This window comes from Poecilia reticulata, linkage group LG19 (assembly GCF_000633615.1).
Source record: "Poecilia reticulata strain Guanapo linkage group LG19, Guppy_female_1.0+MT, whole genome shotgun sequence".
NCBI classification, from domain to species: domain Eukaryota; kingdom Metazoa; phylum Chordata; class Actinopteri; order Cyprinodontiformes; family Poeciliidae; genus Poecilia; species Poecilia reticulata.
This window is the reverse complement of record NC_024349.1, coordinates 20978944-20993075: the sequence shown is the minus strand read 5'-3', so window position 1 is coordinate 20993075 and position 14132 is coordinate 20978944. Positions and strand designations below refer to the sequence as shown.

General features: G+C 39.5%; 1 protein-coding gene across 11 annotated transcripts in view; it reads left to right on the top strand.

Moving 5' to 3' along the window:
- Positions 1–14132, top strand: part of dnah9 (dynein, axonemal, heavy chain 9) — a 163485-nt gene that overhangs the window by 82140 nt on the left and 67213 nt on the right. For all 11 annotated transcript variants that reach the window (XM_008437723.2, XM_008437721.2, XM_008437724.2 and 8 more), the window contains 4 exons: positions 1317–1440; positions 5101–5243; positions 8232–8393; positions 8664–8897. In XM_008437723.2, the coding sequence (XP_008435945.2) occupies positions 1317–1440; positions 5101–5243; positions 8232–8393; positions 8664–8897 (663 nt within the window). The remainder of the gene's footprint in view (positions 1–1316; positions 1441–5100; positions 5244–8231; positions 8394–8663; positions 8898–14132) is intronic.

The window sequence follows — 14132 nt, the reverse complement described above, 5'->3', positions numbered from 1 at the left end:
ATGTAGATATCTAGTTATACCAGCAGGTGGCACATCTTACCACTAGAAACGTAAAGCGTTACTTGAAACAATGGAATTAAATTTTTTTTTCCAGGTTTTGTTGGCTCTAGTGGTCTTTATTTGAAAGTAGTTTGACAGGAAAGAGGGTTATGAGAGAAGGGGAAGACATGCGGCAAATGTCACCAGGCTGGGAATCGAACCTGCGACCACCGGCATGAGGACTAAGGCCTCAATACATGGGTTGTGCTTTGCCCCTGCACCACCACAGCACCCCACAATGGAATGAATTTGTCATACAATAAAATGCTCACTGTGTAAATCTTTTGAATTTCAGAGTATTTAGCTTAGCATTTTTCTTCTCAACAGGTTTCTTGAGATAAATCTCTCACCAGTTTTTTGTTCGTTGTTTTTGTGTTGACGAATCGTGGGTCGTACGTTTCTAGATATTTTTCAACTTCAGTCAATAGTCTTTGCTTGTTCATATATATATATTGTTTCCAGAAATAAACAGTACTTAAAAAAAACCCATAGAAGAATATATAGCGGAATTTAAAAGAATAAAAGAAGAAGAAATAATGGGCATATTTTTTTCTGCACATCTGATGCTGCTGCCACCACCATGTTTCAAAAAGGGAAATTATGCGGCACACATTTTTTTGTACAGTTTTGCCATTGACCAGAGACTTCAAAATCCAAATTTTGTCGTATGAGATTACAGCGCCTTCTTGATATTTGTGTTGATAGTTTTTTTTTTTCTGTCACAGTTGGGATTTTTAGCTGAGGCTCAATAAGATTTTCAAAGCATGAGTCATTGTTTTCTACACCATCCCAGCTTTTAACTTCTCCTTACGCCTTGACCCTAACCTGTCAAGATAAAAAAAATTGCTGGATTTTTATTGAGATTAGGTTACTCAAAAGACTCATACAGTCCACCAATAGGACTTTTTGAGTAAAAAGGGATCGATGTCGTGATTATTATGCACACCACTTAATAATATGGTGTGCACAGGTCAACAAAATGTTGAAACCACATATCAGTTTCCTTCAACTTCACTACGAGGCACTACTTTGTATTGATCTATCATTAGAAAATTAATAAGTTGAAGTTTGTGGTTGAAGTGCAACAAATTATGAAGTTCAAAGAGTATAAATCCTGTTTATTGACTTCAAACAGGATTAGGTTGTTTGAATGTCAGATGCTTTTGGGTGCAATAATTTCCTTTTATCATACAAATCTACAGTTCCACTCTAACAGCTTCAGTTTCTTATGTTTATATCTCTCCTTGTCGTCCTCTTCCTCTCTCCTTCCCACCCAGACTGACCTGGCATCCCTCTACATCAAAGCTGGTGTGAAGAATCTTGGCACAGTGTTTCTAATGACTGACGGTCAAGTGGCAGATGAAAAGTTCCTCGTTCTGGTCAATGATCTTTTGGCATCGGGTAACAGCAAGCCTTTTCTGACTACTGCTTCCTATGGTTTCCAGGAAAAAAAAGATTTTATGTTTTATTTCTTTATTGTTACAAATAAGAGTTGTCACTACTCCTCAATATGGATATAACATTGTGAGGAAATGCTAGGATTCCTCTTGTTTAAGCTCTGAAGTTTTAAGAGTCCAATCCATCCAAGTCTCTTCTGTTCTTTGTAATAATTTTGAATTTATTGTGGAAATTATGAATTTTAATGTGATACAATTGTGCATGGACAATGAAAACTACTTGCTGAACACATAAAAATGCAAAACAATTGTGTCTAAAGGGCAAAACATTTTCTGTTATATTCCCAGGAATTTCATTACTTCACTTCTTTTGCTTTGTTCCGATGTGACCTTTACCAAAATTTAGCACACTATCATACAGAGTGGATGCAGAGTTATTTTAGAGCTTGTCTTCCTTTCTCACTCTTTTACTCTTCAAAATGGTCTCTCACTCCAAATACAATGAATATCTCCAGTTAAAGCACTACCTTTTAAAATTGTGCAATCCAGAGCCCTGGAACTTGGACATTCCTGAGCTGGTCAACCACAGGTGGATCAAAGAGTGTTTCATGTGCACCAAGCAAACTGAACCTTTGCTTATTCATAGCCATGACACCCCATGCATACTTTTAGCCTCAACTCTGGGACTACAATGATGTCTGTTTTTTAAGGTAGATTTTTTTTTTCCTAAAAAGGCTTGCTCTCAGTTTGAAATTAGAACTAGCCAATAAAATTTCATCCACCCACTTTGTATATCTTTAATAGCCAATTGGCATCCTTGACAGAGCCCTAGATTATCACAGGGTGTCGCAGGGACTGATGAGAAAGAATAATTACGACACTCAATGGCACTTATGTATGAGTGTTTGCCATCCATCCATTTTCTAACACCCTTGTCCCTCGGTGGGGTCGGGAGGGGTGCTGGTGCCTATCTCCAGCTAGCGTACCAGGCGAGAGGCGGGGTCACCCTGGACAGGTCGCCAGTCTGTCGCAGGGCAACACAGAGACACACAGGACACACAACCATGCACACACACACTCACACCTAGGGGCAATTTGGAGAGGCCAATTAACCTGACAGTCATGTTTTTGGACTGTGGGAGGAAACCGGAGTACCTGGAGAAAACCCACGCATGCACAGGGAGAACATGCAAACTCCATGCAGAAAGACCGGGGCTGGGAATCGAACCCAGAACCTTCTTGCTGCAAGGCAACAGCTCTACCAACTGCGCCACTGTGCAACCATGAGTGTTTGCTTGAATGGTTATTCTAACACGCTTGTTTTTGCGCTGTGGAAGGAAACCGGAGTAGGTGAAAACATGCAGAACAGTAACAGCTGAGTTTGATAGCCCAGACTTTGTTGTTGTGTGACAGAAGTACCTCTTCAATCCCAGACATTCAGCTTGATTGTGGCTACAGCTAACAGCTAAATTCTACTCACAGATGGGCAAAGAAAACTGGTTTTAAAGCATAAGAATCTGTAATAAAAAGCTCTGAGAACAGACAGTTCTCTCAAAAGTCGAGCCTAGCAGTGAGATGTCCTGGTGAGATACTTCCCACAACGTAGTGTAGAGCCGCATTATTTCATTGAGACATGTACAGCCTTTATAGACCGTAGAAATGCTGTTTTTTTTCCCTCTCACATCAGTAAACAGTACAATACAATGTTGTACAATAGCCTTTTCTTCATTTTCCAACTCTGACTTTTCTCTGGTCACTTTCACGACTCCTTTAACTCTAACAACACTCTTAAGTATGTCACAGAGTACAAACGTAACAGAACAGGATACCAAACTCATTCAGCAACAGAAAAAGCACTAACAGGTTACTGCATGTGGTTCTTATTGTCCCTTATTGCTAAGAATTGGGGAAACATCCTTTCAGATCAGGGTCTTTGGAGGAAAGAAGCTGTTATTGATTCAGTTTTTATTAGCCTTTCAAGCTTTTTGAATGAGCTGGTGGAGACCACTGCTCAAGAAAATATAGTAACATTTTACAGGAAATGGAAAATATTTTTGGAAAAAACTTAGCAGCTGAAAAGCTGGAAACCTGAGTATATTGAGATTCCTACATTGTATTCCCAGACAGTGCAGGCATCTGCCAGTAAACACGCCAGCAGGCTGTGGTTTTTGGAAACAGGCCTTCGCCTTGCAGGTCTTTGTTTTCTCTCTCTCTCAAGAATCTCTCTTTCATCTTCTGCCCTCACTTTGCCAGAAGATGATGTCTTTAACCTAGACTAGGTGATGGTGAAATATATAATCGGTTGCAAGTATTAACCTCCTCACTTCCTTGGATTTGTGTTCTTACAATCTCAAATTTCTATGTTATGTTTTAGCTTTCACAGCTGATAAAACTATATAAAGTAATTGGCTTTACACATTTAAAAATATACATAAAAATATTAAATTGATCAACACCTGTTTCGATGGCAATCAGAATCAACATTAGTGCAATATTGGAAGTTTCAAAAGAACAAAAATATAAAAGCATGACCTACACACCACTAATGACTGACCATATAGATATAATAAAGATTTAATAAAATGTACCTTAACTCCAAATCTGGAAAGAGATGGAAATTAAACTCACAGTCCAGGTGAGGAGGGCTAGAATGAAATAAGCAACAAACAGTCCAAAGATGCACTTTATGGAACCAGACAGATCTTCTGTAGAGATGGTAATATCTGTCAACGGGCCATTTTAACCCACACATCACAGATCTAGGTATTCATAGTCACCAAGAAAATGCAAGCACTAATACAAAACTTTGTTACAAAGATTGGATTCAACCAAGAGCCATGTGAGGAAAAAATGCCGCTGTCAGATGAGTCGTATGCAAAAGCAACACAATGTCTGGTGCAATCCTAGTCTTCCAGAAAAAGGACAGAATGGAGGTTTTCCTTCCAGCTGAGCAATTACCCTCAACAGATTGCTATAACAACACCAGCGGAGGCTTAGGGGGTGACCTTTTTGGGATGTGGAGGAACGCCAAGACCTCAACCCAAGATTTTAGTGCGTAGATGTGCCAACCTTGTCGAAATGTACCCTGAGAGACTCGATGCTTGATTGCTGCTGGAAGTCTTTAGCTCATATTCTGCAAGTGTGTGCTCAGAAAGAATACATTTATCATAAAAACAGATTAAGCTGCTGCTCTGATGACATCATTGGCTAACTAAATTGATCTTAGTTGCATTAAAACTAAATGGATATAGCTGCTTGAAAGGGTTTTGTTCTGCCTAAACATCAATCATGAGCTTGAAGCGAGGAGCAGCTGGAGTTATGTTGTTAAATAATGATTCAGAAACCTTAGGTTACATGGGCTGAAGTTTCTTTGACTCATTATAGACTCATACATCCATCTGCACGTTCCACGCTCATCAGTTACTCGAGTGGAGTTGTGACTTAAAGCAGATATCTGCATTAGCATAAGTCCTCTGCATGATCTCCTGCAGTCTCCACCTCTATTACCACAGCAAGATTTGATTTAAGAGTCTCTGTGCTCAGTGTCAGCTCCGATCCCAACAAGATAAGAAACTTTTCCAGAGTTTTCAGACAGCTAAAGCTCACATTAAGAAGAAGAGGTCTGCAGGCACGGCAATAATGTGATTCATTTTATTCATTCCAGGAGAGATTCCTGACCTGTTCCCAGACGATGAGGTTGAGAACATCATTGGCAGCGTGAGGCCAGAGGTCCGTAGCTCAGGATTGATGGATACGAGAGAAAACTGCTGGAAGTTCTTCATCGACCGCGTTCGCAGGCAGCTCAAGGTGAAGCAGACAGATAGGACAAAAGCTTGGTTGTTTTTTTTTTCCCCACTACTGTGAATTTCTAAAGTAATCATCCAGAAACAACCGTTCTCAGTGGCTCCCTTCCAGGGGAGAGAGTTGCGCATTAATCTTCTTCGCTGAGCTTCGCCTATGTTTGATCTCCATCCTTTCCTAATATCGCAAAAGCTTGCCACCTCACACTCTAATTTACCATTCCTAAATAAAAAAAAAAAAGAACCTCTCAAACTTAGATAAACATCTGGCTTTATGAAGGAGCTTCTCCCCAGACAATTTTCTTCCCTGACACTTTCAGATGAACTTGAATACATTGGGAGGCGGCGGACGTCATTATAAATCACCAGCATGAGCAGAAAAGCTGCCGTTTAGCTGCAGATAATTTCACCGACGTGTAGTCGCTTTGTTCCCCCTGGGGAGGGAGAGCTTCCAGAGGGCTGCTTATCCTGTCATTATTATAGCATACCCCAGCACATCCCCCACCCCCAGCACCAACCTCTCTAGATTGGGGAGTGAATAAATAAAGAAGGCATTCCCATGGGCAATCTTCTAAAGAGTGGATTTCTGACTGTTTAGTTATTTCTGTTTAAACTGCTTGTCTGGGTGGAAAGGGCACTTTCCCAGAAATGTTGGCAAGCTTCAATCATTGCATGAAATGTGCTGAGGGTGTGTTTCAGCATGTCGCGCGGGGTGTTGAGCATAAATTGCCAAACTAGGCCACAATTTAACATGCTTTGGGAAGTTTTTTGATGAGTTGCTCCCAGTCTATGGGGATGGGTTTGAGGGGTCAACAAGGGAAATGGGGTAGCAGGATCCTCGGTACTAATTGGCGGTCAATCCCTTTGCCACACACTCGGTGACAAATATGCCCAGAAGAAATGATTCACATCTTATTTGGACCTAATTTGGTACACATGCAGACCAGCAATGGTTATGTAAATGATTCAATTGTGTGTGGGTGCTCTCACATACCTACTGATTCCAACATAGGGCGACTGTGCCATCTGCACACTCCACATGCTGACAAATTTCACAATATGACCTGTCTTGCAAACCAACAAAATGGATCCCTCTCAACCATTGCTGTGTGTTTGTAACGTTGTCTAACTCCTCAAGGAGACATCTTCTGTGTCTACTAACCTTCACTTAGGCGTTTCACTAACTTTCAGACAATCTGCGTATTGGCTCGTAACACCGTCCCTCTACTTGTGACGCCACCTCTCAGTCTCTCAGAAGTAGTGTTCATTGTTGTTTTTCTATATTAAATATTTTACATGTAATGTAGTAAAGCAGGCTCTGTGATGGCCTGTCCAGAGTGCATCGCACATTTCGCCTAGTGACTCTGAAAATGGGCATTAGACCCATTGCAACACTGCAAGGATAAGCGGGATGTTTGGTAGTAAATTGGGAAATATGCAGAATAGGGACGTAAGTTATCGATTAATGGGTTAATCTAAAGTTGATTAACCTTATAGATCGACTAGTGATTAATTGGTAAGTGAATATTTTCTTAAAAACCTGAATTTTCTCTTGTATGAAAAGAGCTGACCATCTTTCCATTTCCATTCCATAACAAAAAGGGGTACATTTTTCATATGCTTCTATTAAAGAAATTGATAAAATCCTTAAATTTAAACTTTTTTTGTGTCAGTTGTGTTAAAGACTGACTGACTAAACAACATTTTCTCACAATATTAAAGTTGGACATATTTATAAAATATATTAAAACAAGAGCCACTTAAGTTGCTGAATAGAAAAAGATAAAACTTAAGCGTGAGTGTTTATATTTCAAAACGATGGACCATTTCTCTTTCCCATTCTTGTATGGTCCTGCCATCTTTTTTTCTGCATCAACTGGCTCCACTTAAAGATGACCAGCGACTCCCTCTTCTGGATGGCGGCTGAACTACAACACTGAAAGAAGGTTTAAATGGATGTTATCGATTGGAATACATTTTAATCTAATAAACCTTTAATCGACAGTTAGTAAGTTGATTAAATGTCTATTAACAAACACTGAAAAACGTACACAGTTTTATAACATTATACAACAAATATGATTTCTTTTCTCTGTGGTTTGTGGATTAGTGTACAAATTGATTACATATTTGAAAGTGCACAATATGATGTAAAATAAGTGTAATAATCAAAGCTGCATAATATTAAGAGCGAAATCTGAGTAGCAGACAGTCCTGTATTCCTGTTGCTAAGGTCGTCAAACTGTTTTCCTGATTGCAGCAGTTCAGAGGGTTCACGGAGAGAGTGTGATGAACTTCTGCTGAAAGAGAGAACAAATATTTTTCCTTGGGCCTTGGCCTTTGAATCTCACCTCCTGATTAATAATTTAGTCTAAAATTAAACTTCACCCTGATCCCACAGATACTTTTATAAATGGGTTCACTGAATATTCCATGAGGGTTGATTAAACTTTTCACCAGGCACCTCCACTTTTTTTTTCTTCCTTTCCAGCCATAAGAAGATAATACAAAGACTACAGATGAACTCTTGTTTAAGATGTTACAGAAAAGCCTTGAATTAAACTTCACATTCACTGCTTTTTTTTTTCTCTCCTCTTCCTCTGAGCTGAGTGATTACCATCAGCAGTGTCTCTGGGTGTGCCTTCTGCTTGTTTGTTTCTTCAGTTTGAATTTGTCGAGCATCTGGCTGAGTGTCTCAACAAGCCAGCTGTTAGTCTCCAGCAGTGAAAATCAGTCTGACATATCCCACAGCTCTACACACCCCTTTAATCCACATACTTGATGGAAGCTTTATTTGCCTAATGATGGAGCTGCAGATAATTAATTCACAGTTCTCCATCACCCCTCTTGACCGTGAAGGCGTTATTAGTCTGAGCGCGCCTTTCTTCTGTAAGTCTTCTGTGAATCTATATGTATCCCACCTAAATAACTCAGTGACTGTAATCTATTTGTGTGTCAGAGTTCAACCTGTGATGTTTGCTGCCGTCACTTCCAGGTCGCCCTGTGCTTCTCTCCGGTCGGCAATAAACTGAGGGATCGGAGCAGGAAGTTCCCGGCCGTGGTCAACTGCACGGCGATCGACTGGTTCCATGAGTGGCCACGGGAGGCGCTGGAGTCGGTCAGCCTCAGGTTCCTGCAGGAGGTGGAGAACATCGAAGTGAGAAAAACTCCCAGTTAAATATACGCAGTACACACAGGAAGGAAGTCACCCACAAAAAAAGGGAAAGTTCTCCCTCTGAAAATTTAATTTAGAGTGTCAGCCACCGTGACGCAACAAATGCGATGTTATTTTCAAATGCAGACCGAAGGCCACAAAATTAAATTCCACGCCTCAGCCTGAGGAAGTGCCGGCCCTCGCTGCAATCTGCACGGTTCCCCCCCCCCCCGTTTCCAGTGTGAAATAACCGCTGACTTTTAAATCACGCAGCCCCAGGTGAAGGAGTCGGTGAGCAGGTTCATGGCTTACGTCCACACCACCGTCAATCAAACATCCAAGGAGTACCTGGCTAATGAGCGGCGCTACAACTACACCACGCCCAAGTCTTTCCTGGAGCAGATCAAGCTGTATCACAGTCTGCTGGGCCAGAAGAGCAAAGATCTCACCGCCAAGATGGAGAGGCTGAAAAACGGCCTGCAGAAGCTCAGCAGCACATCTGCTCAGGTATTTGCATCTTTAATGGGAACCTCTGTTGAAAAATTCATCCCTGCAACTAGACATTTAATTACCTAGAGAGAATTTTAATTGATACACGTGCAGACAAGTGATCGGTGGAGAAATGCTATCCCTGGAAGGAGCTGACATGCCTAGAATGTAGCATTAGAAGTGGTAAGAAGTGACAGTCGGTCTTCTTAGAGTCAGTCAGAACAGTGACTGAAGGTCCTCACATCTTTAATACAGACTTTAACCAGCAGGAGGCAGAACAAGATGCTGTGGTATTAGAAGAGCTTGAAATGTCTCAAAGTTAGACGCGTTTCACTTGATTTGTATTGTCATGACTTTGTTTGGTGATACAAGTGGAAGCCCATGCTTCTCATTAAGTGATGCAAAGTGCCATTGCTAATATTTAGTCTGCTATTAATGCTAATTATGTGGCATTCCTAAGTAGCATAATTAATTTCTAACAATGAAACTTCAATCTGTGTTCCAGTTGAAAGTCAGAGGGATATGGTAATGGATTTGTTCAACCAGGCTAACTAATTAGCAACTCGAGCATTTAACACAAACACAAACATGTTTGGTTTATTTTTCAAAATTTCAAAATTGTTTGTTTTTCTTAATCAATATTAAAACCATTCAAGTAAATTATTTTTGTTTTCATGACACCAAAGCAAATTGAAAATCTCTGTTGCAATGTTGTTTTAAAATACCCATTGCATTGCTGCAACCTCCACACTCTCACCAAACGCTCCACCCCCAATACATCCTACAACCCTGGTGTCAGGAATAAAGAGGATTAAGAGTGCACTTTTCATTCATCAGTGTGGGATACAGTGATGCCTGAATGCATTGCAGAGCTGCAGGCAATAGAAAGACTTTCTGATTTGTGCCGCATAACTACAACTGCTCTAAAATCCTTTTGTAGGGGAACTGATGTCACATATTAAGATAAAATTGCTTAAGAAACATCTAAAAACAATATGAACAATACAAATAAATACAGTACCATACAATAGATACTTATTCTTTAAATTTTTAATCGTACGGCAATGTGAAATATTCTACAAGTTTGTGACAACCATTGAAAAACCTTGTCCCTAAATTATAATTTGGAATAAAAACGAGCTGCAAGCTGTACTTGAGTGCTCTAAAAGGCACTCATACACAAGACGGGTGTATGACAACCATATAGCAGCTTTAATAATGATTAAACCTTAAACAGAATTCCAGTTGTCAAAAATCATTCATATTCCTGGTTACTCTATTTCGTCTGAGTAAACTGGTAAAATATTGTCAATATCACTTGCCAGTAAAACTTATAATGACTGTTTTGTTGCAGGAACATCATTAAAAGTTGTCTGGTATGTTTTCCAGAAGAAGGCACTAATGGACCTCGATACTATTACAGAAGAATTAAAGAAGAATTACACCTATCCAAATTAACAATTAGTCACATAATTGTATTTATTTAATCTCTTGGTAATTGTGACTATATAGTTGCCTTTATTCACTCGCATGACAACAACTGAACAGCTACATTTTGAGGAATAATCCCACCATGTCATCAGTTAAATTGATAGTGGAATCATAAAGACCCTTTAACTTGTATTTTCTCCTACATTTCCCATATAAATGCCCAATTAATCTTGTTTATTTTTTAAACCTAATACAATCAACCAGTAAAACCTGAAAATAAATCCCCATAATAAATTATTAAAAGGACAAATAATACCTTACAAAAGCATTTGGACCTCCTGGTATTTTACATTTGTTCTTCTTAGTACCTAAATTTGATGTTGTTATTTTGGGATTTGGTTTGTGATAAACAAACAAAAACAAATTGTGAAGTGACTGAAAGATAACATATGGTTTGCTTTCAAATAAAAATCTGAAAAGTGTGTTGTGCTGCCATGACAAAGCCTTCCACATCTGGAGACGTGCAGTGTTAGGTTTGTCTCCCACCCGAGCTGTGGGTTGCTGTCACTCCTCCAGATTACCTGAGCCTTTTATGTGCCTTGTGAAGATGACTCAATTGATTAAATTTCATTTTGGGGTTTAAGTGAAAATAGAGTTGGATGGAAATACTTGTCACACCTTTCAGATTTATATTTGCAAAACAAATCAAAAACTACGTCTGATCTTTAACAGCTATCATGTGGTATTTAGGGTCGGTTTATCACGTCAAAGCCTGAGAATTAATTTAGATGTGTGGTCACAATTTGACTAAATATATATTCAATCAAGGGGTGTAAATACTTAATGAAGGCATAACATTTTCCATCTTACATCTGCGTATAACTTGACGGCACATAGATTTGCAAAGCTGTTGCAAAGAAGAGAGCAAGATTAGTTGTATGAAATTGATTTGCATAAGGTAATGTTTCCATCTTTAATATCCACACCTGGATCCATTTGTTCTAATGTTTACCATCTCTGCTGTTTGCCAGAAGAGGACTATATGAGTAATGGAATGCAAAGTCTGAGTGTGAAGCAGTCCTAATTATAGTGGGCCCGCTATCCTCTGTGAGTTAATGCAGAACCAACTACACAAACACAGTTTCACTTTGGCATAACATGCATCTCTGCTGCTTTGCATAAACAGGCCCACACATTCCCACCCGCACAAAATCACACATGCATAAACACCCATTGCGCATAAGTGACGTCGGTGCTGAAAACCACAGACTGTCCTGTTTTCTGTTTCCCCCCCCCATCTCCTATTTACTGTAGAACTCAGCCACCACATATACATTATATATATAGGGGTTATTATGCTAACTGGGGAGCTATTTTAATTAGAGAGCGCATCCTTTACAGCAGCAGGCCACCATTAATGCAGCCCGTGTCTGTTAGTGCATCCATGCCAATGCCTGGCCTATTTGAAGTATTGTTGTTTAACATTCTGCACAAGAGGATCCGTTGATCACCAGGGGCTGCCTTGGTCATGGTAAACAAAGACCAAGAGGGTTAAAGCAAGCCCTCTATATATATATGTGTGTGTGTGTAGGGTGCTGTGAACGATCCTGTAGCTGTTTATGAGTCATGAGCTCCCTTGGGAAAACATTAGTTTATTTATTTTTTCCTCCTCTTTGTGCAGATACTGTCCTGCCCTCGGCTGCTTTAATTTTGATTTATGTTTGGATTTGGTAGTCTTACCACAAACGGCTATAAAAGATGGAGTGTTGTAAGTCATCAAAGTGAGTTGCAAGAAATTTAATAAGGAAGAAAAGGTATTACCAGTATTGTTAACCCTTCGCAAGGACTTCAGATTGTACTAAGTCCCATTCAGATTAAGAGCTCATCATTTCACACACCCTAATATAAACCACCTCTTGTTAATCTGTATAGCAGGGGTCCCCAAACTTTTTCCTGTGAGGGCCACATAACTTTTCCCTTCTCATAATGATCCCAGTATTATTTTAAAAAACTGAAAAATCTTTTTTTTCCCCTCAAGGCTATTTAACTGATCAACAACATTCTCAAATTTCAATTCCCTATTAAAACCTAATTCCGTTTTAATGGGCGCTTTCTTCTTTTATTCCCAATTTTGACTTCCAATGATTCACTTCCTGCTAAAGAGCCCCCTGGTGGTTGAAGAAAAATCCACATATAAGCCACATGGTTCAAAGCTTAGGAAAAAAGTAGTGGCTTATAGTCCGGAAAATACGGTATATGAAAAAAAAATCTAAATGCTCTCTGGTATTGTTCAGGGGGCCGGACCAAATGTGGAGGCGGGCCGGATCCGGCCCGCAGGCCGTAGTTTGGGGACCACTGCTGTATAGCCTATGAAATGGTGTTAAATGTTGAAAGGTAAAATAATGCTCTGTTCTACGATACATCAGGCAACTTTTTTGTTCCACTTTTCTAACTATATGTGCTATCAATTAATATGGCTACATTTACAAAACTGCTTGCATTCATATATACTCAAGTATGCCTGTTTAGTTGCTTGTTAACAAAAACAGAGAATTCATCAATCTCGTAGCAGCTTCCTATTGCTGTTGGGAAGATAGAAAAGATTTTTAAAAAAAAGCCTTGATGAAGTTCAAAGGGAACATCGTAAAAGTGAAGAAAGGGAATTTGGTGATCGTTACGTGACACGGTTGTTGATCCAAGACAAACAGGCTTTAGAATTTAATGAACTGAAATCAGCAGAAATGTTCATGCAAAATCATGTCAAGTTTACAGAGCATAGTTCAAAATATATATTTTGGGTGACTGTTTTGGGAACAGAAAGGCCTTGTCGATGTGGAAGTTGGAGGAGATTGGGTAAACAGGTGCGAAATAATAAAAGAACAAATACTCATTTCAACCAAGGTATGTAAAATCTCACGATGAGCCTTGAAGATTGGCTTTTGTCTGTCTACAATTTACGAAAGTCTCACCAAAGTTGGACAGTAACAGGTTGCAACAATATTGAGCGTTCAAGTGGGTCTTAAATCTAACTGTGACATTCAGACTGCAGGGTCAGTTTGGTTTAATCAAAAAGAAAACATGAATCATTAATGGTTTTGATGGTGGCTTAATGGTATGTAGGATATATTTTTGGCACACTTCTGACACCTTCATACCAGTTGAGCATAGTCCAAAACCAAGTCTACCTGAGTGACGTTCCTGACCTTCTACATTCCTTTTATGATACTTTCTTCACATCACACTCCATCCTGTCATTGATTGGTAGGGTTTCCCGTGGCAAATTTACCTGGGTCAGAGGTCTCATACACACCAATTTAAAGACCTCAGAGGCACAACACCACCGAATGTTCTGCATGTGTTCATACAGTGCTCTATCTGTTTGGTACAAATCAAATATTGGTAACTGAAAGCAGTTTAATTAAATCTTTCTAAGTACAAAGTTGGGTCAGGTAACTACGGTTTGTGGCTGTTTTCAGCACTTGCATCAATTTATGAGAGGAGAACTCTTAATACTTCAGCCCAGCAAAACATTTAAATTTCATGATCCCAATTTTCTGAAACATTTTGAGATGGTCACTCCCAGTTCTATCATGACTATCTACCAGTGAACAAACCAAAGTTCACTGGGTAAACTTTACTCACATAAAAGAAGTGAGCTTAGACTTTCAGAATTTGATTTGCCTGGACAGAAACCTGACCTCAACCTGACAGAACAGAGAACAAAGCTTCTCTAAAGGCTTTGTAGAGCAGAGGCTGTTTTACCTTAGCGGGGTGTTGGGCTAACAACCTGTTAAACTCCAAAGATTAGGAATAATATATATA